We start from the raw sequence: 25938 nt of genomic DNA, 5'->3' as shown, positions 1-25938 counted from the left end.
TAGATGTAGAAGCACTGCCCCCTAGGGACCTCCTCCGCATCAGAAAAGTAAGTTGTAGGAAAGAGCACTTGCCCTCCGTCCTTGGCGAGGGAAGCGGTGGAAGCCTGTGGAAGCGCAGCACGAAAGGGTGAGCGTGGTGTCCGAGGCCCAAGCTCGGCAACTGTTACACACACTCACACACAGGATCTTGTTTTCATCTCAGGGAGAGATTTCTAAGTCACCTGGGGTCTGCCACAGGGAGGAGGAGGAACCTGAGGCCAGCCATGCCCCTGACACAGAGCTCAGCTCTCCCCCAAGGGCCTCCACATCTGTAGCAGATGGTCAGTGGACAGTTCCTGGGACCCACACAACAATGGAGCAACTGCTGACACCCTACGGTGTTGGGCAGCCCCAAATGCAGAACAGAACAAGTCACTTTTAGGTTTGCTCACCCCCAGTTGGTCCCCTGAGATGGCAGAACCATGTCCACGTATAGAGTGCAAACAGCCTTGGAATAAATGGGGTTTTTCTTTTGGGGGGAAGAGGGGGAGATGTGGAGGGGTATATAATGTTAAATGTCTGTTCATCTAGACCAAGGTTGGTAAGCTTCTTCTTCAAGGTGCCAGATAGTAAATATTTTTTTATTTTGATGTTGTGGGCCATAGTCTACGGCAACTATTGAACTCTGCCGTCGTAGCACAAAAACAGCCAAAGGTAATACATAAACGAAGGAACGTGGCTGTGTTCCAAGAAACCTTTTTATTTATAAAAAGAGAGTGAGCTAAATTTGGCCCACAAGCCGTAATTTGCCAACCCTAATCTATACAATGAAACTGCCCCTTACCATGATGTTAGCAGAAAGAGGGTCGGCTCTGCGCCAGTTCCTGACATGTGCTAAAGATCCAGGGCCGTTTCCCAGGGGAGGCACGGGGTTGCTTGTTTAAAGGGTGCTCGCACAACCAACCAGCAAGGAGATATCTGGGGCTAAGATGTGCAAGACCAAGTACTGGGATGCTAAAACACAGCCAGAATCTAAGAATGGAAGAGGGCTTGTCTGATCATTTCCATACCAGCAACAATTTGGGCAGAATTACAAACATCTATTTACCAAGTGACAAGACAAACTGAGGGAGATCCTAGTAAAGATTAGGGATCACGTAGAATCAACTAGCCACTGCCACTTACCATCTATACAGGAAAGGCTTTATTTAGTACAGAACTAAAGCGAAAAGAGCAGACGTGGAGATGAAAAGGCTGTCAGGAGATAGGGGGCTGGTTTTAACATGGATAGCTACTGTCTTATGCAACATAGCAGATTACCTGTTAGTGTAGTGTTCCTACCTCAGTCTGTAGAGTACGGGGTTTCTATGCAGTGAGTGATAGCCTCGACGCGGACCATTCAGATCCACATTAAAGAAAGATGCAGTATCCCAGTTCCTGGTACGTTACTTGTGTCTAGAGTTCTAACAGTACAATAGTCCATACCATCTCCAACAGCTGGATTTTTCTCTCTGAATGGAAACGTTCAGGTCCTTTTTTTCCAGGGCTTATCTCAGAAAATACATATAGAAAAGTTTCCTTCAATTTGCTTTTCAAATAGTGCTTGAATAGCAAGCCTCCTTTGTAGGTGACTAGTCTTTTTTGGTATCGCCTCATCATTTAAAATTGTTCAAGTTTTTAACCTGCTTTTACTGTGTTCCGCTGTGTCTCCCACTGTCTCTTGATTAGTTTGGTCTCACTGTAGAAAAGGCAGTGGTTTCCATAGCTTCACCTATCAGAGGAAATAGAACTCTTACTAAAGAATAGTGCGCTGCATCTCTAAGCAGCAGAGGGCAAACTACCTGCAAATGTGAATTTCTTAGTGTCATTAAAAAATACATAGTTGCTAACCTTTCGTGTGCCAAAAATTCTAAGTGGCGTTCTCCTTCAAAGCAATGTACTTTTTTCTACATATTCAGTATGTAGTTAGCATAAAATCATTGGTGCCATGAAAATTATTTTTAGACTTAAATAAATATTTAAATATCACAGAAGAGTGGACTCTTTTTTAACTTATGTCTCACTTTATCCTCAACGTTACCAACACACAGATAAAAAGGGTACCAGTGGGATTTACAAAGCTGACTGCCACTTGCGATTGGAATCAAAATAATTATTTTGCTTATAGCCCTCTCCCCAAAGTAAATACTATTAGGAACTTAGAAGCTACAAGCGTGAAATAATTTTAAAGGAGAATTATACCTCTTTTTTCTGGTGAGGAAAAACAAGAAGTGATTTTCCCAAGGTTACACAATCTTAGAGCCCAAAGAAGAACCCAGATAGTCCAGCATCTGAACCAGCTTCGAATAAGAGGAAGGACAGAAAACACTTCCCATGAAAGGAACAGAATGATATTCCCACTACAGTAACAAACCTCGTATTTACAACTTACAAAATATGTCCCTATGGCATTATCTCACCTAGTTATGTAATAATCATCACTCTGTGGCTAAAAAACTGGTAATGGTCTTCTAAATTCCATAAGGATAAAAGGTGAAAGGAGGGTCCACTATGCTAGCCCATTATCTTCCTGTTTTCAACTCTGCCTCCAACCCTCCATTCTCCTGCAGGTCATCCTCGTAAAGCACTGATGAAGTTAGGCCACCTAGTCTCCAAAATTTCAGAGGTGCCCATTACCTACCTATAAAATAACACCTATGCCCCCCTGTCCACAGTCGAAGTTTATTTAAAAAAAAAAAAAAAAGTCTTTGCTTAAAGTGACCTGAAGAATAAAAAGCATAAGAAAAAACCACCGTAAGGACCAATGGATGTGGGTGTTTTCCCAGATCCTACAGATTTACAGCAGCCGCCCTATGCACACACCCTTTCAGGGCTCTAGAATCACTCCCCCTGCTTAGGCTTCCTCAGCCATCACCAAGGCCCTCTGCGCCTGAGCACACTTCTGGTTTTAGTTCACCAACATGCTTCCTCTACACACCCCTACAACCTGCTGATGGAGCAGAGCAAACTGGCAAAAGGTACTTTAAAACTTTTCCTCTTGACCAGCTTCCATTTTAGGAAAAGATACTTTAAAATGTTTTTTTCCTGCCCTAGCCAGTTTGGTTCAGTGGCTAGAGCATTGGCCTGTGGACTCAAGGGTCCTGGGTTCGATTCTGGTCAAGGGCACATGCCTGGGTTGCAGGCTCAGTCCCCAGTGGGGGGGGGTGGGGGGGTGGGGGGGGGTGCAGGAGGCAGCCGATCAATGGTTTTCTCTCATCATTGATGTTTCTCTCTCCCTCTCCCTTCCTCTCTGAAATCAATAAAAATAGAGCATCGGCCTGCAGACTGAAGGATCCCAGGTTCGATTCTGGTCAAGGGCATGTACCTTGGTTGCGGGCACATCCCCAGTAGGGGAAGTGCAGGAGGCAGCTGATTGATGTTTCTAACTTTCTATCCCTCTCCCTTCCTCTCTGTAAAAAAAATCAATTAAATATATCTATCTATCTATCTATATATATATATATATATATATATATATATAAAATGTTTTATTCCTCATTCTGTAACTGTGCTAAATGTTATCTTCCTCACAAAACTTCACCTTTTCATTTGAAAATCTAAACATTTATATCCAAATGAACCACAATATTGTTCTATGGTGTTTGGAACTAAAACTTAATTCTACTATCAAACTCAGTTCTAGCTATCAATGTTTAAGGAAACATTTCTTAAAAGATCGCTCTGTACACACAAAAAAGTACTAAGACAGAAGGGACAGCCTAATGAACAGGACACCTAAGTTTTTGGAATCTGAAGTGAGAGGGCATATATTTGGGTTTGATATAAAAGGCACATGTGTCTACCCTCCCCACCTTCCCATTTACTATATACTGGATTAAGTCTTTGTTTCCACAGCCCTAAGCTTCCCTGCTTTCCTGGAGAACTATTTTTTAAATATATATATATATTTTTTTTTTTAATTAATTTCAGAGAGGGAGCGAGAGATAGAAACATCCATGATGAGAATCATTGATCAGCTGCCTCCTTGCACGGACCCTATTGGGGATTGAGCCCGCAACCTGAGCATGTGCCCTTGACCAGAATCGAACCCGGGATCCTTCAGTCTGCAGGCCGACACTCTATCCACTGAGCCAAAAGGCTAGGGCCTGGAGAACTTCTTAAAGTCTTCTTTATAGAAAGGAAATCCAAAGGCCAAAATACTAAAAGAGGAATAAGCAACTCATATTCTATTAAATCCTAATCATTTATAGTCTCTCCTAGACTGATCAAGTCTGTCCACCCAAAATGAGAATTCTCTCCTTCCTCCTTAATGTAAAAGAAAAAACAAAACAAACAAAAAAACCAACCACCAGTAAGACACCGGTTATCTCAAAGGAAATAATTCAAGTGGAATTCAGAGCTTCTACCCTTAAAAGATATCATAAAGGCAAACTTACAAAGAGGGTTTACCCTGAATGGACAGAGAGCAATCATCATACACAAATAATTACAGAAGCCACAAAGCTTTAAGCAAGTCTCTGGGAGAAATACCTTTCACAACAGACTGCAGTTTAAGGATGTCCTAAGGGAGACAATTTTCTTTTATGTGCTTTCTAGAGTTAAACAATGACTCCATTACAGAATTTATCCCTGAGTAACAAGTCCCCACTCTCTTTCCTTCCTTCATTGCCTCTAGAAGACAGAACCCTATTAAGTGGAATTGAATATAAATGGCACAGTTTATGAAGCTACAATGGCAAAAGGAACCACAAAAATGAGAAACATCAAGCATTTGCTAACATGTATTGCAGAAGCCAGGCAATTAACCTCCAAAGCTAAAATGATGATACTAATTTGAAAGCTCTTTTTAAAATTTTAAAAAAGAAACAGTCCCCATAGAACAAACTAGCCACTCCAGAACCTGTGAAATTAAGTGGTATAGAAAGGGAAAGGAAGCCAATAGGCTTTGTTTACTATTTTAAGGACAGTTTAAATATAATTCAACCTCACTTAGTTTTACTTTCCATTTCATAAATTAATATTCCCACCTCACTTATAAATTTCTGTATTCATATCACCAAGAAAAATAGAGAACGCCTATTCCTTACAAACATGCACAACCTATTAGTAAACTAAGCCTCAAAACACTTAGGTTTTAATTGCAGAGAAGGAAATTATTGGGGGGGGGATTGTTCTTTAAGGAAATTATGCATGTCCATTTATGTGATATACAATTATGAGAAGATACTATCGTCTCTTAGAATTCAAACATATTGCTGAAGCTATTAACAATAAACTTTCAACAGGATTTTGGCAATGAAGAACAATGAAAAAGGTTGGATAGGTAATGTCACATGGTAACATTAGTCACTGATTTAAGAGCTCCATGTCCCACCAAAGACAAATTCAAATTGCCATAGCTTCTGAAAAAAATGTATTTTTATGAAGAATTGACAAAAGTGGTGTTTCATACCATTACCCTAAAAATATGAATAGGGATGAAGTTATTCACTTACCAGGCTATTGAGCCTCATGAGAATTTAAAGACAGGGTCCGATAAGGCTAACTGGGACCCTCTGAGGGAGCTTTCATCTCTTTAACCGTGACCCACTGTACCGCAGCAAGAAAGAAATGCATTTCATATCAGAATACACATATGCATATACACATACAAATATGTATGCATATGCAACTAAGTGTCAAAACAATACTTACTCTAATTATGTTTTCTATTCATGATTATTTCTTTCCTTTTCACTTCTTTATTTTTATGCTGGTCATGGCCACTAAATTGATTTTTTGTGAGTAGCTACAACCCATAGCCTGGAAAACCCTGGTCTGGGACAATCTCACACTGGATTCCAAGGATCAGGCAGATCCAAACCCTATGCCCAGGAGCCTGGGATTCCTTAGCTGTGCCTCAGGAGCCGCCTAGAGGAAGCAACAGGAAGGAAGCGCACAAACAGGCCCAGGCCCTGCCCACGTGAGCCAAAGCCTCTCAGCAATTATTTTGAAATTTCACATAAGAATTAAGAGATGGGGCGGGAGGGGGGGGGGGGGCAAGGTGTTCTTGGTTAAAAAACTTAAGTTTCACATCACTGAGTTAGGTGACACTCAGGACCTTTGCAATGTGAGTCTGGAAATAAATACTCCAAACTATAAAAGAAACCACAAACCTATATGTCACTATAGAATCAAAACGATATTGGAAGTCAGCATCATAGCGGAAAGAGAGAACTCCTTTGTTTCTCATCTTAAATTTACAAGTCAGACAACTATAACTCAACAAAGGATCCCCTGCTCAACACAAACATGCCTGAAAGATCCACGGACATCTGAGGGTGGGCGTACTGGAACTAGTAGGGGAGACAGGTCCAGGGGAAGGACAGGGACGGCCCACAGGCACAGTTTGCTGCCCACTGAGTCTCCAACAAGCACAGTAGCAGAGAAGTCGGGCTGCAGCCCTCACACTATAGCCTGAAACATCAGAGGGGCAAAAAGCAGTTTCTCCCTGGGAAAATGCATCTCCCTTTCCTCCCTCCCCATCATGGCAGAGGTGGATAGAGATGGGCAGGAAGCTTAAAGAAACACACTGGTGCCTACAGCCTGTGCTGGCAGGAGGGCAGAGCCAAGAGACCATGAACCTGCCCTCCCTGTTCCACACTCCCCAGCAGAGGGGAAAGAAAGCAGGGAAGCTTTAAACAGCACAGCAGAACCTAAAGACAGCCATTACTGGCAGGATGGCTGAGCCACAAGATTGAAAATGCCCCCCTGCCCCACACTCCCCCGAAGAACCTGGTGAAGAAAGCTGAGCTGCCCCAAGAGTATAGAGAAAAGAAAGTACCCTACCTACCAACCTGCTGAATTGTTAAAAGCAAAACAGCATCTAAACAAGAAAAGAGTTTATACCTCAATGTGCTGCACAGAAACAACCCATCAGGCACAGTTTAACCTGGGAGCACACAAAGAAAATGAACAGTCTCCAAAAAGCAAATTCAAAGTCATGGAAAACAGTGATTTAAATGACAGATAATCCAATATTGCAATGATGAAGAAACTCAATGATCTATAAGAAAACTCGGAAAGGGAGCTCATGAATTCAGAAATAAAATTAATAAACAAAGGAATACTTTATCAAAGAGATTGAAACTGGAAAAGAACCAAACATAAATTCTGGAGCTGAAGAACTCAATAAACATGACGAGGAGTGCACCAGAGAGCACTGAAGACGGAGCCCGCCAGATGGAAGAGAGAATTAGCAAGCTTGGGGTAGAAACCGTGCAAACGACTCAGGAGGAAGAGGGAAAACTAAGAGTTAAGAGAAATGAAAAGAACTCTATAAAAACTATCTGACTACATAAAAAAGTGCAATATAAGGATAATAAGTATATCAGAGGAGAAGAGAGGTAAAAGGAAACAGAAAGCTTATTCAAACAAATGGATTCAAACCTATGGAAAGAACTGGATTTTAAAACAGAAGTTACCAGAACACCTAATTATATCAAGGCAAAAAGACCTTCTCCAAAAACACATTTTATTCAAACTGTCAAAAATCAATGATAGCGGGCCAGTGTGGCTCGACAGTGGAGTGCCGACCCAGGAACCAAGAGGTCGTTGGTTTGATCCCCGGTCAGGACACATGCCCAGGCTGTGGGCTCAATCCGCAGTAGAGGGGTGTGCAGGAGGCAGCCGATCAATGATGTTCTTCTCTCATCGGTATTTCTCTCTCTCTATCCCTCTCTCTTCCTCTCTAAAAATCAATAAAAACATTTTTTTTAAAAAAATCAATGACAAAGAAAGAATTCTCAAGGCAGCCAGAGAAAAAGACTGTAACCTACAATAGAAACCCCATCTACACTAATATTAGAGGAATATGCAAATTGTCCAGGACACCGTCACAGTAACGACCGAACAGCAGGCTGCGTGGGGTGACCAGGTTCGCAGGGGGGGGATTGGGGGTGACCAGGCCAGCGGCGGCAGAGGGGGGGCAGTTAGGGACAACCAGATTGGCAGAGGGGGACAGTTGGGGGCGACCAGGCTGGCGTGGGGGGCAGTTGGGGGCGACCAGGCTGGCGTGGGGGGCAGTTGGGGGTGACCAGGCTGGCGGGCGGGGGCATTTGGGGGCAACCAGGCTGGTGGGGAGGCAGTAAGGGGTGACCAGGCCGGCAGGGGGGGCAGTTAGGGGTGACCAAGCCAGCAGAGGGGGCGCAGTCGGGGGCGACCAGGCTGGCAGGGGGGGCAGTTAGGGGCAATCGGGCTGGCAGGCAGAGGTGGTTATGGGTGATCAGGCTGGCAGAGGGGGGAGTTAGGGGTGATCAGGAAGGCAAGCAGTTAGGAGCCAGGGGTCCCGGATTGTGAGAGGGATCCCGGATTGGAGAGGGTGCAGGCTAGGCTGAGGGGACCCTGTCCCCCATGTAGGAATTTCATGCACCAGGCCTCTAGTTGGATTATAATCAGATTATAATCAGTAGAAACATTACAGGACAGGAGTGGAAGGAAATTAACACTAGAAAGACTGAAACTTAGTATATACCTATATTGCCCAAAAGCAGTCAAAATGACTGCATTGTGAAAGAATAATATCGGAGCACTCTTCACTTATGTTCCTTAGCTTTTCCAATAACTCACTTCTATTCGACATTTCTTTCATGAATTTAGGGCCCAAAAGAAATAAAATAAACAACTTATTAGAACAAGTATCACTGCATAAAGATTCGAATAACAAGTACTAGTTTAGCTTATTGAGCAACTGCAACTTATCAAGTATCGACAATTTATCATGTACTTGTATGTTATCATGTGACGGTAATCGAAAAAAAACGAAAACTGTTATTTCAATACAGAGCCGAACTGGTCATATAAGAAATTTACTCAATTCAATAATAAGAGTCATTTGATTATTTAAAATTTCCCAAGCAGTCAAAATGACTGCTTTTGGGCAATATAGGTATAACACATATATATATACCGGAAATGAAGGAGGGGGAGGTAACTACAATTATTAATAAACGCATTTATATGTTGTACAAAAAGTCACAAAATTCTAAGACATTGTGTCCTTATATACATAATTGTTTTTCTAATTGAAATTAAAAAGCAGTCAAAATGACTTCCTTGGGCAATCTAGTGTTAAGAAAATACTGAAAGAGAGGGAACATCAGCCAAGGATAATATATCCAGAAAAGTTATCCTTTAGATATGAAGGAGAAATAAAGGCTTTCCCAGATAAACAAAAACAGAGAATTTACCAACACCACACCAGCAAAGTAAGGATTATTTGGAGGGCCTATAGAAAAATGCCAAATTAAAAGAGCGGACAAAATCACAAGGGAAGAGAAACTATGGAGATACAAACAAAAGATAAAATGGCTATAAGTCCTCATACAGTATTAATCGCCCGAGGTGGCGCCCCATGCCCTGTGCTCCTCTGGGACAAGCCAACTCCACTGTGGCCAAGGAGGCGGGTCTCACGCATCAGGGCCTCACTCAGCGTGTGGGGTCGATGAGGCACTGAGGCAGCAGGTCATACTGCCAGGCAGACGGGAGGGTGGGAAGCAGGCCTCCCTGAAGTGAGGGGCTGGGGGTGCAAGGGCACAGTGATGAGCCCTTCCACTCTGCCCACTCCCCAGCCGCAACCCCTCCTGCTCAGCGCTGCCACACCAAAGCCGATGACAGCAGGTCTCGCAGGCTGAGATGGGAGACCTGCAGTACCGCTAGCTGGGCGGGAAGAAGCACCAGCGATGGGACTGGAAGAAGCACAAGGTCAGGTGGCAGAGTGGTGGTGGATGTGCCCCCTCCAACAACAAAACCAACCCCAGCAAGGAAGAGGAGGGTGCAGGGAAAATGTTCATTGGTCACGTGAGCTGGAATACCAGAAAAATGGACCTAAAGGATTCTTTTACCAAATTTGGAGACTGTACAATAAAAATGGATCCCAACACTAGCCGGTCAAGAGGGTCTGGGTCTCTTCTCTTCAAAGATGCAGCCAGTGTGAAGGTCCTGGACCAGAAGGAGCACAGGCTTGATGGCTGCGTCACTGACCCCAAAAAGGCCCTGGCCATGAAGGAGCCTATAAAGAACTTTTTTGTGGGGGTTTGTCCTGAAGCCACTGAGAAGAAAATCAGAGTTCTGAGGCGAGTTTGGGGAGATCAAGGCCATTGATCATCCAATGGATCCAAAGTCAAACAAAAGACAAGGCTTTGTTTTTATCACCTTTAAAGAAGAGGAAGCCCTGTGAAGAAGGTTCTGGAGAAAAAGTTCTACACCAGTGGTTCTCAACCGTCCTAAAGCCCGACCCTTTAATACAGTTCCTCATGTTGTGGTGACGCCCAACCATAAAATTATTTTCGTTGTTACTTCGTAACTGTAATTTTGCTATTGTTATGAATCGTAATGTCAATATCTGATATGCAGGATGTATTTTCATTGTTACAAATTGAACATAATTAGAGCATAGTGATTAATCACAAAAACAACATGTAATTATATATGTGTTTTCCGATGGTCTTAGGCGACCCCTGTGAAAGGGTCGTTCGACACCCAAAGGGGTCGTGACCCACAGGTTGAGAACTGCTATTCTACACCTTCAGAAGCAAGTGTACAATCAAGGTGGCTCTGCCCAGAAAAGCCTATCAACAGCAGCAGTATGGCTCTGGGGGCCCCATAAACCGCAACCAAGGGAACCGAGGCAGTGGTGTGGCAGCGGAAGCGGAGGAGGTCAGGGTAGTACGACTTACAGGAAGAGCCAGCGATGTGGTGGCCATCAGCATTAAGCCACACTGAGGCTTCGGCAAGGCCCATCTGACAGCACACCCTTTGTTTGGATAATGAGTGAACACAAACAATTATGTACCAAATATAACTTGGCATACTTTCTATGGCCTGTCCCATGTGCATCTTAAATCCCCTCTCGCCCCCCGCCCCCCCACACACATCACTCTCTTGTTTACTATTCCCAGACCTCTAGTTATTTGAGGCGGCGTGTGGTATCTATCTCAGAGGCCAGAGCGGCTTTGTGCGCTGATCTTATTACCGGGTCGCCCAGGACCAGGGGGGAGGGTCTGTTTCCTGCTGCCACTCTGCAGCCTGGACCTGTGGACTCTGGTTGTAAAGAGGTCTATCTTAGGAAACCAGTGTCACCTCTTTAAATTGTATATTATTTTTTATATATTTCCTATAATGGAAGTGTTAATTTTACTCTACTTTTTGGTTCCCTTTGGGAATCTAACATATTGTAAGGTATTTTACACATGTCCTTCCTGATTCTGCCACAACCTGGATATCTATGCTTTTGAAATAAAAATGTACCCCCGCCTCAAAAAAAATCAGTGTGTAAATAAATAAAATAGAGTACAAAAAGACAATAGAAAAAATTAATGAAACTAAGAGCCAGTTCTTTGTAAAGATAAAATTGAAAAACCCTCTGGGTATACTCACTAAGGAAAAAAAAAAGAGAAGATTCAAATAAATAAAATCAGATATGAAAGAGTAGTTACAATGGACACCACAGAAATACAAAAAAATTATACAAGAATACTATACCACCACTAAATTTAATAACTCACAAGAAACAAATTCTCAGAAATATACATCCTTCCTAGACTTAGTCATGAAGAACTGAAAAACCTAAACAGGTCAATCACCAGCAAGGAAACTGAAACAGTAATCAAACACTTCCCAACAAACAAAAGTCCAGTTCAAGACAGCTTCACTTGTGAATTCTAACAAACAATCAAATATTTAACACCAATTCTTCTCAACCTATTCCCAAGAAAATTAAAGACAGGGAATACTCCTAACTCATTTTATAAGGCCACCATTACCCTGATACCAAAACCAGGCAATGACAACACAAAAGAAGAAAATTACAACCACAAAAGATCCCAAATAGCTAAAGCAATCCTGAAAACAAAGAACAAAGCTGGAGGTATCATACCCTGACTTCAAACTAGGCTACAAAGTTATAATAATCAAAATAGTATGGTACTGGCAGAAAAACAGATACACAGACCAATAAAACAGAATTTAGAGCCCACAAATAAACACACACATACATGACAAGAGCCAAAAACACACAATGGCGAAAGAAAAGTTTCTTCAATAAATAGTATGAAGAAAACTGGAAAGCCACATGCAAAAGAATAAAACTAGACTGCTATCTGATACCATTCACAAAATTTAACTCAAAACAGCTTAAAAACTTGAATATAAGACCTGAAGCAATAAAATACATAGAAGAAAACAGACACTAAACTTATAGACATTGGTCTCAGAGGTGCTTTTGTGAGCTTGCCTCCAAAGGCAAGGGCAGTAAAAGAAAAAAGAACAGGACTAAAGCTTTTGCATCAACAAAACAAAAAGGTGACCAACCAAATAGTAGAACATATTTACAAACAATAACTCTGATAAAGAGCTAATATCCAAAATATGCAAAGAACTCATACAACTCAACATCAAAATATAAAAAATCCAATTACAAAATGGGCAGAGGCCCTGGTCGTGTGGCTCAGTTGGCTGGAGGGTTCTCCCATACACCAAAAGGTTATGGGCTTGATTCCTGGTCAGGCACACACCGAGGTTGTGGGTTTTATCCCCAGCCATGACATATTCGGGAGGCAACCGATCAATGTTTCTCTCTCACATGGATGTTTCTTGCTCTCTCTCTCCTCCTCTCTAAAAATCAGTAAAACATATCCTCAAGTGAGGATTTTTTTTAAAAATGGGCAGAGGAAAATTCCTTGAATAGGCAATTTTCTAAGGAAGACATGGCCAACAGATATATGAAAAGATGCTCAACATCCTTAGTTATACGAGAAATGTAAATCCAAACCACAATGAAATACGACCTCACACCTGTTAGAATGGCTATTATCAATAAGACAAGAACTAGCAGTATTGGAAAAAACATGAAAAGGGAACCCTCACACACAAAGGGTATGTAAATTGGTGTAGCTACTATGCAAAACAGTATGGCAATGCCTCAAAAAAATTAAGAATAGAGCTACCATAAGACCCAGCAATCCCTCTTCTGGTATCTATCCCAAAATTTTTAAAACAATTATTTGTAAGGATATATGATCCCTGCAGCATTATTCACAATAGCCAAGGCATGGAACAACCTAAGTGTCCTTCAACAGATGACTGGAGAAAGAAAATATGGCATAAGTACTGTGGAATATTGCTCAGCCATAAAAAACATGAGATATTGCGGCCCTGACTGGGTAGCTCAGTTGATTGCAGCATTGTCCTGATATGCCAAGGTTAGAGGTTCGATCCCTGGTCAGGGCACATACAAGAAACAACCAGTGAGTTCATAAAGAAGTGGAACAACAAATCAATGTTTCTCTCTCTCTCCCTCTCTCCTTCCCTCTCTCTCTAAAATTCAATAAATAAAAAAATCTAAAAACAAAAAAAAAAAACATGTGATATTGCTATTTGCAACAACATGGATGGTCTCGAGAGTATCATGCTAAGTGAAATAAGTCATATGTGGGATATTAAAACCAAAAGCAACAAACAGCCTGGCTGGAGTGGCTCAGTTGGTTGAGTGTCATCTGTGCACCAAAGGGTTGCCGGTTCGATTCCCAATCAGGACACATACCTCGGTTGCAGATTTGATCCCCAGTTGGAGTGCCAGCAGAGGGTAGCCAATCAATATTTCTCTCTCACATCTATGTTTCTCTCTCTCTCTTCCTCGAAGCATGTCCTCAGTGAGGATTTTTTTTTTAAAAAAAGGCAATAAACAGCCCCAGCTGGTTTGGCTCAGTGGACAGAGTGTCGGCCTGCGGACTGAAGGGTCCTGGGTTCGATTCTGGTCAAGGGCACATGCCCAGGGTGTGGGCTTGATTCCAGGTAGGGGGCGTGCAGGAAGCAGCCAATCAATGATTCTCTCTCATCATGGATGTTTCTGTCCTCTCTCCCTCTCCCTTCCTCTCTGAAATCAATAAAGATATATATTTAAAATAACATGAAATAAAAAGGCAATAAACAAACAAAAAGCCTCATATATACAGAGAAGAGGGGCTGGGGAAGGACAAAGAAAGTAAAGGGGGTAAAATATATGGTGACAGAAGGAGACGAGATTTCCGATGGTGGGCACACAATAGAGTACACACAGATGCAGTAGTATAAAAATGTATGCCTGAAACTTACATAATGTTAGTATGAACCAATGTCACCCCAATGAATTTTTTTAAAACCATATTATTAGACCACAAAAGTTTTTAATACTAATCATTCAAAGCTTTATAACTGTTAATGTCACAGCTTCTCAGCATACTGCCTGATTAAAGTGCTGAAGGCATCACAGCCTCCCTCGAATTTCTTCCCCGACCCGTAGAAATAACCAAGGTTTCTCCTTCACCAAAAGTACATCCTGCTCATGGTTCCTATTAATAAAGCAATTTATTTTTGCTAAATAGACACTAATTAATTTGAACAAATTAATATTGCTAAAGCAAAAACCCGGCAACTTTCTTAATTCATAAAAACATGTATCTTTCCACTGGAATTACCTCCGGCCAAAATATACCGAGTCGGATGCATAGCATTGATGGAGCACACAGAAACTAGGCATTCTCCACCGAGAAAAGAATGCACCCGTTTTCCTGTCTCGTGGAAGATTTCCACCTGCCGTGGATAGGCCATGCTGCCCACGATGATACAGTCTTCTTGTTTAGGGTCCCACACAGCTCGGAACCTGGTCAGCCATCGCCCAGTATTGGTGTTGTGCCTAGTGGGAAAAAAATTTGGAAAAGATAGTAAGTGTTAAATAACTCAGGGTAGCAACAGGCTAAGAGTAAAGATGGCATTGCTCCTAAATGCTGGTTTTCTCTGCCAAGTTTCTTTCTATTTTTTTTTTTAATAGGAGGTATAACTTCATCCCACAGATTTTTAAAATATATTTTTATTAATTTCAAAAACGAAGGGAGAGGAAGACACGGATAGAAACATCAATGATGAGAGAGAATCATTGATTGGTTGCCTCCTGCATGCCCCCTACTGGGGACCAAGCCCGCAACCTGGCCATGTGCCCTTGACCAGAATCGAACCCGGGACCCTTCAGCCCGCAGACGGACGCTCTATCCACTGAGCCAAACTGGCTAGGGCTATGCCAAGTTTCTTCTCTTTAAGTTACTGAGTTACCATCAACCTAGTCTCATCCTTCTTATAAGACTTAAACTCAGGATACAATGTCTTCTGTGTTTCTGATTGTCAATGCTGAGTATGGTGGTTTGTTCTCAGTGGATGGTCACTGAATGTCTATTGAAATGGCATTTTTTTGTTCATTATTTCCTAGCTCAACAGACTTTCCTCCTTTTTTTAATACATACAAATAGAAGAAGCTCTAGAAATAAGAAATATGGCCGTAACCGGTTTGCTCAGTGGATAGAGCGTCAGCCTACCGACTGAAGGGTCCCAGGTTCGATTCCGGTCAAGGGCATGTACCTTGGTTGTGGGCACATCCCCAGTAGGAGGTGTTCAGGAGGCAGCTGATCAATGTTTCTCTCTCATTGATGTTTCTAACTCTCTATCTCTCCCCCTTCCTCTCTATAAAATCAATAAAATATATTTTTTTAAAAAGAAAGAAATAAGAAATATGTAATCTGGTTATCACTGTTTTAATAAGAGCTGCTATTTCCATATTTGTATTTCCCTGATAACAAACCCCCAAATCAATTTATATTCCATACATCTCTAAAGTAAAAAATTTGAGGCTCAAAGAAAAAAGGATATCAAAAAATGTCTGTAAGAAAATGAAAATACAACATACCAAAATTTCTGGGATACTGTGAAAGCAATACTAATAGAAAATTAATAGCAGTAAGCCCTTACATTAAAAAGATCTCAAAATCAACAACCTAACTCCACCTCAAGGAACAAAGAAGGAAGAATAAGGAAAAAACCTTACTACACCTCCAAGAAAAAAAGAATAAACTAAACCGAAACTTAGCAAAAGGAAAGAAATCATAAAGATTAGAACAGAAATAAATAAAATAGAGAACAGAAAAACAATATAAAAAACTAAGAGTTGGCTTTTCAAAAAGATCAACAAACTTGAGAAAACTTTAGCTAGATTAAGAAAAAATGCAAATAAATAAAAACCAGAAATGAAAGAGGAACATTACAAATGATGTCACAGAGATAAAAAGGACTATAAAAGAATACTATGAGCAATTTTATGCCAACAAATTGGATAACCTAGAAGAAATGGATAAATTCCCAGAAACACACAACTTACCAAAACTGAATCATGAAGAAATTAAAAAAATTTAAATAGACCGACAACTAGTAAGGGGATTAAAACAGTTATCAAGCACCTCCCAAGTGGCTGGAGTAGGGGGTAAAAAGAAAAGCCCGCTCAACTAAAAGAAGACAAACAATCCAATTGAAAAATGGGCAGAAGACCTGAATAGACATTTCTCCAAAGGGGACACACAAATGGCCAAGAGACACATGGAAAAATGCTCAAAGTCATTAATCACCAGAGAAATGCAAATTAAAACCATAATGAGATAGATATCACCTCACACCTGTCAGAATGACTCATCAAAAAAATAAACAACAACAACAACAAAAAATCAACAAATCTGTGCACCGGGCCTCTAGTATGCATATAAGATCTTTGGTTAATCTCCTCCCACCCTCCCCCCTTCCCTCTGAGATTCATCAGTTTGTTCCATGTTTCCATGCCTGTGTGTTGAGGGTCTGCCCCCTGGTGGTCAGTGTGCATCATAGCTACCAGTCAAACAGTCGCTTAGGCTTTCATATAGAGAGATCTTAGAGATTACACACACAAAAGAAAACCCTGTTAAAACAAAGTTGCAGGATACAAAATCAACACACAAAAATCAGTTGTATTTCTTCTATACACTAACAATGACCAATCTCTATCAAAAGCCCAATCTGCAGAAAGAAAAACCAAAAATTCTGATATTAATATGGAATCTCAAGGGATCATGAATAGCCAAAACAATCTAAAAAGAAGAACAAAGTTGGTGGCCTCAAACTTACTGATTTCAAAACATACTAAGAAGCAACAGTAATCAAGACAGTGTGAGGCTGGCAGAAGTACAAGCCAATGGAAAAGAATAGGTAGCTCAGAAATAAACCCTCATGTATGAGGTCAAATGATCAAGAGTGCTAAGACCACACAATGAGGGAAGGACAGTCTCTTCAACAAATGGTGCTGGGAATACTGGATATCTACATGCAAAAGGATGAAGTTAGACAGTCAAAATTAACTCAAAATGGATTAAAGATCTAAACGTAACACCATAAACTATAAAACACCTAGAAGAAAACATCGGGGAAAAGCTTCAGGCATTGCATTTGGCAATGATTTCTTGGCTATGACACCAAAATCACAGACAACACAAGCAAAAACAGACAAATAGGACTACATCAAACTTTAAAACCCCTTTCTTATTAAAGAAGTTTGGACTACAGAGAATCACATTTCCCACGGCGACTCAATGCTTTTAACTTGTAATAAGAATTAATACCTACACCAGAATCATCACCCTGGATAAACGTTTTAAAAATACATTTAGAAACTAATAAACTAAAATAAAGTTTGAAAAAGAAAGTTAAGAAATTTGTGAAAAAGAAAACAAGTATACTTAAATATAGCCTCTATAGACTATAAAATTCATGAAGCAACAATCAACATATATTGCTCACCCTGTCCCCAACGTCATAAATACTGATATCAGGATGTCTAGGAAAAAGGCATGGAGTACAGTTTGGTGTAGAATACATACATTAAAAGTAGCAGATGCAAAAAGAGGGTAACAAAATAAATAAAGTGAGAGGATGGGGAAGCACTCGAAGTCCAGAAGAAATATGCCCAAACAGAGCTTCCGCTAGCCTCATCAACAGGAGTAGTCACAGTCTTCTTTAATACTATGACATGAATAATGCATGTTGGAATAAAGTCACTCACCTTAACCAAAAATAACCACCCAGCTTCTGACTAAAAGAGGCTGAACCACTTTATAAATACAGGGAACCTGGAAGCAAGAGCCCTTCTGGATAGGAGAGGAACTAACCACCTGGGACACTGACAAACTATAACACAAAAATCAGATCTATTACATCTCTTTGACAATCAGGTGTCTAATGTATGTATTCCAACAAATAGCTCTTGGTAATCCAGGTTCTGCCTTATTTGGCATCAGGAAACCTACCTGATGGTGGTGAGGAGAGGAATCTGAGAGGATATGCAGCTACTGTCAAAGACTCTGTAAAATAAAGAATAAGAATAAATAACACTCTTCATTATTTCTTGCAAATTTTTCTGAAATAACATCAGTGTTGTTTAATAACCTTTTCATTGGTTCATGACATGAAGTGATTATTTTAAAATATATAGAATCAGTATCTAATAAACCTCAGCTAATATAGTTTAACGAAACTTACAAGGAATATGGTAAAATTTAGAGCTTATTATGTATTTGTAAAATAATTTAAACACTATTACGCCAAACTTAAAATGTACATTCTAAAGTAATAATCTGGATTATAAAACTACATTCAGATTCACAGTAATATACTAGTAGGTCATACACAGGGATGTGGTCTAAAAATGCACAAATAATCGAAAAGCACATGCATGCATCAAGAGCAATTTCCCTACGAGACTCATCAGCTGAGGGCCTGGTAAGTGTCATTTCCAGGTGCAGGCAAGACCAAGACCCAACCAAGGGGAGGCGTCCTTGTGGGGCAGCTGGAGGAGTCCAGAAGCCTCCACCAGGTAACCTGGCAGAAAGAAACAAACCATATCGCCACCACCTTCCCCTTCTTTTTGTACCTCGCTATTCCAGTGCAGTTTCTTGGCACTAGAGCTTACTGCCTGATTAGATTACTAGAAATCCAAATCCCTAACAGCTAATGTAACAAGAGTAAACTCTGCAGCACAAATGTACAGGAATGGGATAAACGGCAGCTGCTGAGACAAAGGATACTGTGTGGGTGGAACGGAAACACTGAACTGCCACAGCCTGGTGACTCAGTCTCTTGATGTACCACCTGGTAAAGCTCACGGACTTCGCTAGAAATTAAGTGGGTACCTGCTACACACTGCAGACCAAGCTCTTCCCAACAGATGGGTCAGAAATTAGGTGGCTTTCTAGAGCCTGGTTCACAGTTTACATTCAACAGATCCTTAGTGAATAGATAATGAATGAATTCCAAAATCGCTTAAGGTAAAACTCTCATAAACTGAGAAACGCTTGCAATGTTAAGCAAAATCAGGGACTTAAGAAGAAAACAAAATCATTTTCCTTTGTGGTTGCATTATTCTCCACATCTTTTTATTGGCATTATTTTTTATTTTGGGTTCAACTGGTTTATATTACATTTCTTAGTCTATTTTTAGGAAGTCACTATAGAAAGGTACCAAAGCTGAAACCATAAAACTGTGTCTACTAGCTCGTACAGAAGCCCAATTTTTGGGATCTTTTCTGCCTGTCCATGGCCTGGGACTCCGCAACTTCCATTCAGCACTTCACTTGTAGAATAGAACCTACTGTCACCGAAGTCAGAGCTTCTCCCTGTGCTAACATTACTTCCCTTTCAAGATATCACAAGCCTGCTTTCACTGCAATATCCAGGACTATTCAGTGCTGAAAGGGAAGCCCAGCATCTATTCCCCAGGGGTAGCTACAGACCTTCCTTGTCAATCTCAAGGAAATTTCCAGGCACAAAAACTAAAGAGAAAAAAAAACCCTAAAGAGCCATCAAATACAGGTCATTGATCTTCAGGAATCTAGATGTAACTATAAACAATAACACGTGATTGAACAAGGAGCAGCAGTAAACAAAGCTACTGATTTATTGACACAGTAGCTACAGACACTTTAGATTCCTTAACATATTTCTGTCTTGCCACTTTACCTCAGCTTACAATCCGCACATGTGGTTACTACTCTGTGACCAGTCAGAGGTGAAAAATAAGCAGAAGCGATGCTCCTTGTGTGTTCAGACAAAGAAGTCAAAGGCTGGCTTCTCTTGGGATTCAGGTGCCTTGCATCGTAAATATGAACATCTCTGTAACGGGAGGAATAAGTCTTGGTGTTACCACAGCACATGTAATAAGCCTCTAGGACAGTGCTAATCATAATTAGACAAACACTCACCACATTCGAGAACAGTTAAGACAGAACCCTCTAATCTTCTGCATTAATTTTACAAACACTAGTAAAGATTTAAAATATTACAAAAATTCCAATAGCATAACAATGTAACCAATGGGTATGGAGATAAGAGTCTAGTTCAGCGGTTCTCAACCTGTGGGTCGCGACCCCTTTGGGGGTGGAACAAACCTTTCACAGGGGTCGCCTAAGACCATAGGAAAACACATATATAATTACATATTGTTTTTGTGATTAATCACTATGATTTAATTATGTTCAATTTGTAACAATGAAAATACATCCTGCATATCAGATATTGACATTACGATTCATAACAGTAGCAAAATTACAGTTATGAAGTAGCAACGAAAATAATTTTATGGTTGGAGGTCACCACAACATGAGGAACTGTATTAAAGGGTCGCAGCATTAGGAAGGTTGAGAATCACTGGTCTAGGTGGTTTTCCAATATCTCCAAGAAAAAAAATTAACACAGACCAACAAGTTATAAGGTCACATAACTTTTTTTTTTTTTTTTACAAGTTTTCTTCTCAAAAGACTAAAAGTAAATGCATTTGATGCTAGGGAAAACAAAAATGTGTGCTTGTTTCAATACTTTAACTATTAATTAAATCCAAAAGATTTTTTTTAATCACACTCAAAAATACTGTGTAGAAAAAAAATTTATTCAGCTGTATCACAAAAGTCAGATATTTTTAACAACCAAACTGAAACATTATCCCTCACATTAAAAGACCTATATCATAGCCCTAGCTGGTTTGGCTCAGTGGATAGAGCATCGGCCTGTGAACCAAAATGTCCCCGGTTCAATTCCGGTCAAGGGCATGTACCTTGGTTGCAGGCTCCTCCCCAGCCCAGGCACTGGTCAAGGCTCATGCAGGAGGCAACCAATTGATGTGTTTCTCTCACATCGATGTTTCTCTCCATCTTTCCCTCTCTCTTCCACTCTCCCTAAAAATCAATAGAAAAATATATCCTCAGGTGAGGATTAACAATCAAAAAAATAAAAATATCTATATCATAGTCCTGGCCTGTGTGACTCAGTTGGTTGAGCACCGTCCTGTGCACTGAAAGGTTGCCAGTTTGATTCCCAGTCAGGGCACATAGCCAGGTTGCAGGTTCAATCCCTGTCGGGGTGCGTGCAGGAAGCAATGGATCAATATTTCACTCTCACATCAATATTTCCCTTTCTCTTTCTCTTCCTCTCTTTCTAAAATCAATAAAAGCATGTTCTCATGTGAGGATTAAAATAAAGGGCCTAAATCATAAAATTTTATGAAGAACATACCTCAATCCTGCAGTTATGAAATACTGTCTATGCACTGGGTGGACATGAACAGTTCTTATTTTGCTCAAAGAAGAAGTGATCAGTTTCTCATGAGAAGTTCCAGGTGTCCGTCTATCCACCAATGACATTCTTCCATCCCAGTGTCCTACTATCAAAGTGGAGGCTTCTTCTGCCAAGAAGTCAAAGGAGGAAAAGCTACTTCCCTCGTTTCTATACACCTAAGGATATAAGTAGCAATCAACTTTATATAACTCTTCTTTTAAAGAAATTCAATGCAAAAATTCTTTGATTTAAAAAGTTATGAAACACTTTACCCAACTAACCTCATTTATCCTCCACCCTCCCCACAGGAAGGACAGGACAAAAGGATTGCCCCGATCAGAAACTAAGGCACAGATCAGTTGTGAGAAAATGGCAGGTCCACCCATATCATGGCTACATCCCAAATCTCTTAAGTCCAATAAACCTCAGTTGCAGATCTACCCTGTGAAATATACTAGGAACTGGACTAAATCTGAATTCTACCCAATTGAAATACCTTAATATACCAGGTAACTTTGCCAATAAAGTCCAAGATATATGGCTGAATGCTCACCTACTCTTGATGGAAGTGTAGAGATACAAAATTTGACAGCTGAGGAAGATACATCAAAATATTTAATGCTCATACCTAATAACTTCACTAAGATATACACTGAGTGGCCAGATTATTATGGCCCCCTGACGTTTGTAGGCAAATTAGCTATAATTTCACGCTTAAGTTGCTAGAGGGCCAGACCATTATAAATAAGGAAGCAAGTTGTTTACCACGACAGTAGAAGAGATTTTTTTCTGAAGATTATGGGTAAACAACGCGATTTAACAGCCTTTTGAACGTGGGATATATTTGAACGTGAGTGGCCAGATTATTATGACCACCTGACGTTTGTAGGCAAATTAGCCGTATACTGCATCTTATGAGATATAGAAGCCAAAGGCCTGTTCAAACACCTTTGCTGTCTGCAGCTACCAAGATAAAACATCTCCAATTCGCACAGGAACACAAGGGTTGGACAGTCGAGCATTGGAAAAAAGTCATGTGGTCCAATGAATCACGTTTCCAGTTGCATCATGCAGATGGCAGAGAATTTGGCGGAAAGAGCATGAAAGCATGCGCCCACATGCATGAGAACAACCCTTCAATAGGGACTGAGCTGGAGACACCCTGTAGCCCTCTCATGGTCCCTCCTTGGCTGGCCAACCTCCCATATCCCTCCCCAGCCTCAATCGTGCACTGGTGGGTCCCTCGGCCTGGCCTGCACCCTCTCGCATTTAGCCCCGATGGCGGAACAATCAGTCGCTATTATGCGCACTGACCACCAGGGGACAGACGCTCAACACAGGAATCTCGCAGTCCGAGGGCTCCTGGACTGCAAGAGGGTGCAGGCCGGGCTGAGTGACGCGCCCCACCCCCCCGGAGTGCATGAATTTCATGCACCGGGCCTGTAGTAAGAAATAAAAAATAGCCAAAACCGGTTTGGCTCAGTGGATAGAGCGTCAGCCTGCAGACTGAAAGGTCCCAGGTTCGATTCCGGTCAAAGGCATGTACCTGGGTTGCGGGCATATCCCCAGTAGGAGATGTGCAGGATGCAGCTGATCCATGTTTCTCTCTCATCGATGTTTCTAACTCTCTATCTCTCTCCCTTCCTCTCTGTAAAAAATCAATAAAATATATTTAAAAAATAAAAATAAAAAATAAAAAAAAGAAGAAATAAAAAATAAATGTAGCATGTGTGAGTGCTCAAGAGAGGATGACCACAGTTCTTATTGTTGAATCATGAACTGTTGCTGATTTTAGGTTTTAATAAGTATTATTATAAACTGAGATTAACAAATTAATATACCAGAGGCATCCCAACCACCATACACCCAAAAAAGCCCACTATACACAAATGAAACTTAAAGTATTCAGTCGATATATTAAAATGGTTGAGTGTAGCCCTAACTGGTTTGGCTCAGTGGATAGAGCATCAGCCTGTGGACTGAAGGGTCCCAGGTTTGATTCCGGTAAAGGGCACATCCCCAGTAGCGGGTGTGCAAGAGGCAGCTGATTGATGTTTCTCTCTCATCGATGTTTCTAACTCTCTATCCCTCTCCCTTCCACTCTGTAAAAAATCAATAAAATATATTTTAAAAAATAAATAAAATAAAATGGTAAAGTGTAGACTGAGGCTTTGGAGTCAGACAGACCCAAGTGCAAATTCTAGTTCTGCCAGTTATGTCCTTGAGCAAGCTAATGAGCCTCTTTACCCGTTTTTTCAATTGTTAAATGGGGGATAACATTACCTGCTATTTCATGAGGTATTATAAGGCGTAATAAAAGCACACTCAAGTTAATGCCTAACACAAGGTGACTGTTTAAACAGTAGTATGAGAAAAAAAATAAAATTAAAATAAACAGTAGTATGAGGAACACAGTACTAACATGTAACATTATGGATGAATCTTAAAAGCACTGTGCTACCAGGGGGGTGAGGGCATGAGAGGAGGGTGGGAGGGCCATGGGGGAGTAAGGACACATATGTAATACCTTAATCAATAAAAAAAAAAAGGCATTGTGCGGGTGAAAGAAACCAAACACAAAAGGCTATATACTGAATGATTCCATTGACTTGACATTCTGTTATAGGCAAAATTATGGGGACAGTAATCACATCAGTGGTTGCCAGGGACTTCAGGAAGGAAGAGGGGACTGACTACAAAGGGTCACGAGGTAATTTTTTTGAGTGATGGAAATTTTCTGTATCTTGACTGTGGTGGTGGTTACACAGGTGTATACAATTTGCCAAAACTTACATAACTGTACTCCTACATTTTATTATATGTAACTTATACCTCAGTAAACCTGACAAAAAAAAAATAAGTGGAAGAATTGTTATATAAAACTCAATACACACTAAAAGGATAGATAAATGATCCAAATAGGCATTTCTCTAAGGAAATGCAAATGGCCAGATAAACAGATAAAAAGATGCTTAGCATCATTAATCATCAGGGAAACAAAAATCAAAACCACAATGAGATACCACCTCATACTCACTGGGAAGGCTATACTCACCAACAATTACAAGTGTTGGCAAGGATGCAGAGACATTAGAACCCTTCACAGGTTGCTGATAAATATGTAAAATGGTAAAGCCAATTCGGAAAAAAGTTTGGCAGTTCCTCAAAATTTGAACCTAGAGTTACCGTATGACCCAGCATTCTAGTCCTGGGTATATACTCAAAAGGAAAGCCTATGCCCACACAAAACTCGTACACTAATGTCCGTAGTGGCGTTAGTCACAACAGTAAAAAATGAGAACAGCCCACCTGTTTGTCAACTAACGAATGGATGAGTAAAATCTGGCATAGCCATACCATGGAAGATTATTCAGCCATAAAAAGGAACTAAGTACCAACACATTCTACAACATGGATGAACCTTGAAAACATTTTGCTAAGTAAAAGAAGCCAGTCACAAAAAAAGTACAAACTGTATGACTCCATGTATATGAAATGTCCCAAACAGGTAAATCTATGGAGACATAAAGTAGATTAGTGGCTGTCTAGGTCTGGGGGAGGGGAAATTGGGAATACCTACTAATGATCAAGGGGTTTATTTTAGGGGTGATGAAAATATTCTAAAATTAGATTGTGGTATGGTTTCACAACTCTGTTCTAAGTACTCTATGTACACGAACTCATCTGCATTTAATCCTCATAACAACTCTGTAAGGTACGATCCTATTTTACAACGAAGGAAACTGAGGCACAAACAGGTTAAGTAACTTGCCAAGGTCACACAGGTTGTAATAGATGGTCTGGGACTTGAGCAGTATAGTTCTAAAGTCGCTACTACCTTACCCAGTCTAACTGGTGCAATAATGATTCATGTGTCATTTCATAAAGAATCCAGAATATCACCTGAGACAATATGTAAACACATTAACATTTACCTCTTCGAAAACAGCCTTGGAGAAATCCCCACAGCGTAATGTGCCATCATAGCTCAGTGACAATATGTGAGCTGGATTGGCAGGTGAGAAGTAAAGACAGCTCACCGGCTGACTATGGGGTTGAAAAACATAAACTCCATCTTCTTTTGGTTGGTGAGTCTGGAAGAAGGTTGGGGAAAGGAAGAAGAACAAAAACTAATGAAAAGTAGTAATATTTTCTGTCATTATGTCATTATACTATTTGTATCTGTATTATATTCAATCTTTTCTTAGTCTATCATTACACTCACCACCTCCCATTCAGAAAGTCAGAACTAGAAACTTTATACTGTCACTAAGCTACTTTTTTCTCTAATTTTCAATTCAACAATAAGTCACATTTATTGTTAAGTTTCTAGCTTTTTACAACTAGGTAGTTGTTTCATTATACAGAGAGAAAAAATTACTGCTCATTATGATTTCAGTTCATAAAATCCTCAGGAAATGAGAAATCCACTCAGTATTATTCCTTATTACCAAAAACAGTACCAATACTGTTACCACTTTGCTTCGTTAAGTA

At 40.6% G+C, this 25938-nt stretch overlaps 1 protein-coding gene and 1 pseudogene across 1 annotated transcript in view; one reads left to right on the top strand and one right to left on the bottom strand.

Moving 5' to 3' along the window:
* Positions 1–7155: 7155 nt before the first annotated feature.
* Positions 7156–10740, top strand: LOC118675568 (annotated as a pseudogene).
* Positions 10741–14342: 3602 nt separating this feature from the next.
* Positions 14343–25938, bottom strand: part of WDR76 (WD repeat domain 76) — a 30320-nt gene continuing 18724 nt past the window's right edge. Inside the window, exons 9-13 of the mRNA XM_036299730.1 lie at positions 25380–25538; positions 21403–21620; positions 19855–20007; positions 18147–18200; positions 14343–14689 (exon numbers count right to left, since the gene is read on the bottom strand). Coding sequence (XP_036155623.1) covers positions 14434–14689; positions 18147–18200; positions 19855–20007; positions 21403–21620; positions 25380–25538 — 840 coding nt within the window. The 3' untranslated portion in view covers positions 14343–14433. The remainder of the gene's footprint in view (positions 14690–18146; positions 18201–19854; positions 20008–21402; positions 21621–25379; positions 25539–25938) is intronic.

This window comes from Myotis myotis, unplaced genomic scaffold, assembly GCF_014108235.1.
Source record: "Myotis myotis isolate mMyoMyo1 unplaced genomic scaffold, mMyoMyo1.p scaffold_m19_p_1, whole genome shotgun sequence".
Classification (NCBI taxonomy): Eukaryota; Metazoa; Chordata; class Mammalia; order Chiroptera; family Vespertilionidae; genus Myotis; species Myotis myotis.
This window is presented reverse-complemented; position numbering and strand designations above follow the sequence as displayed.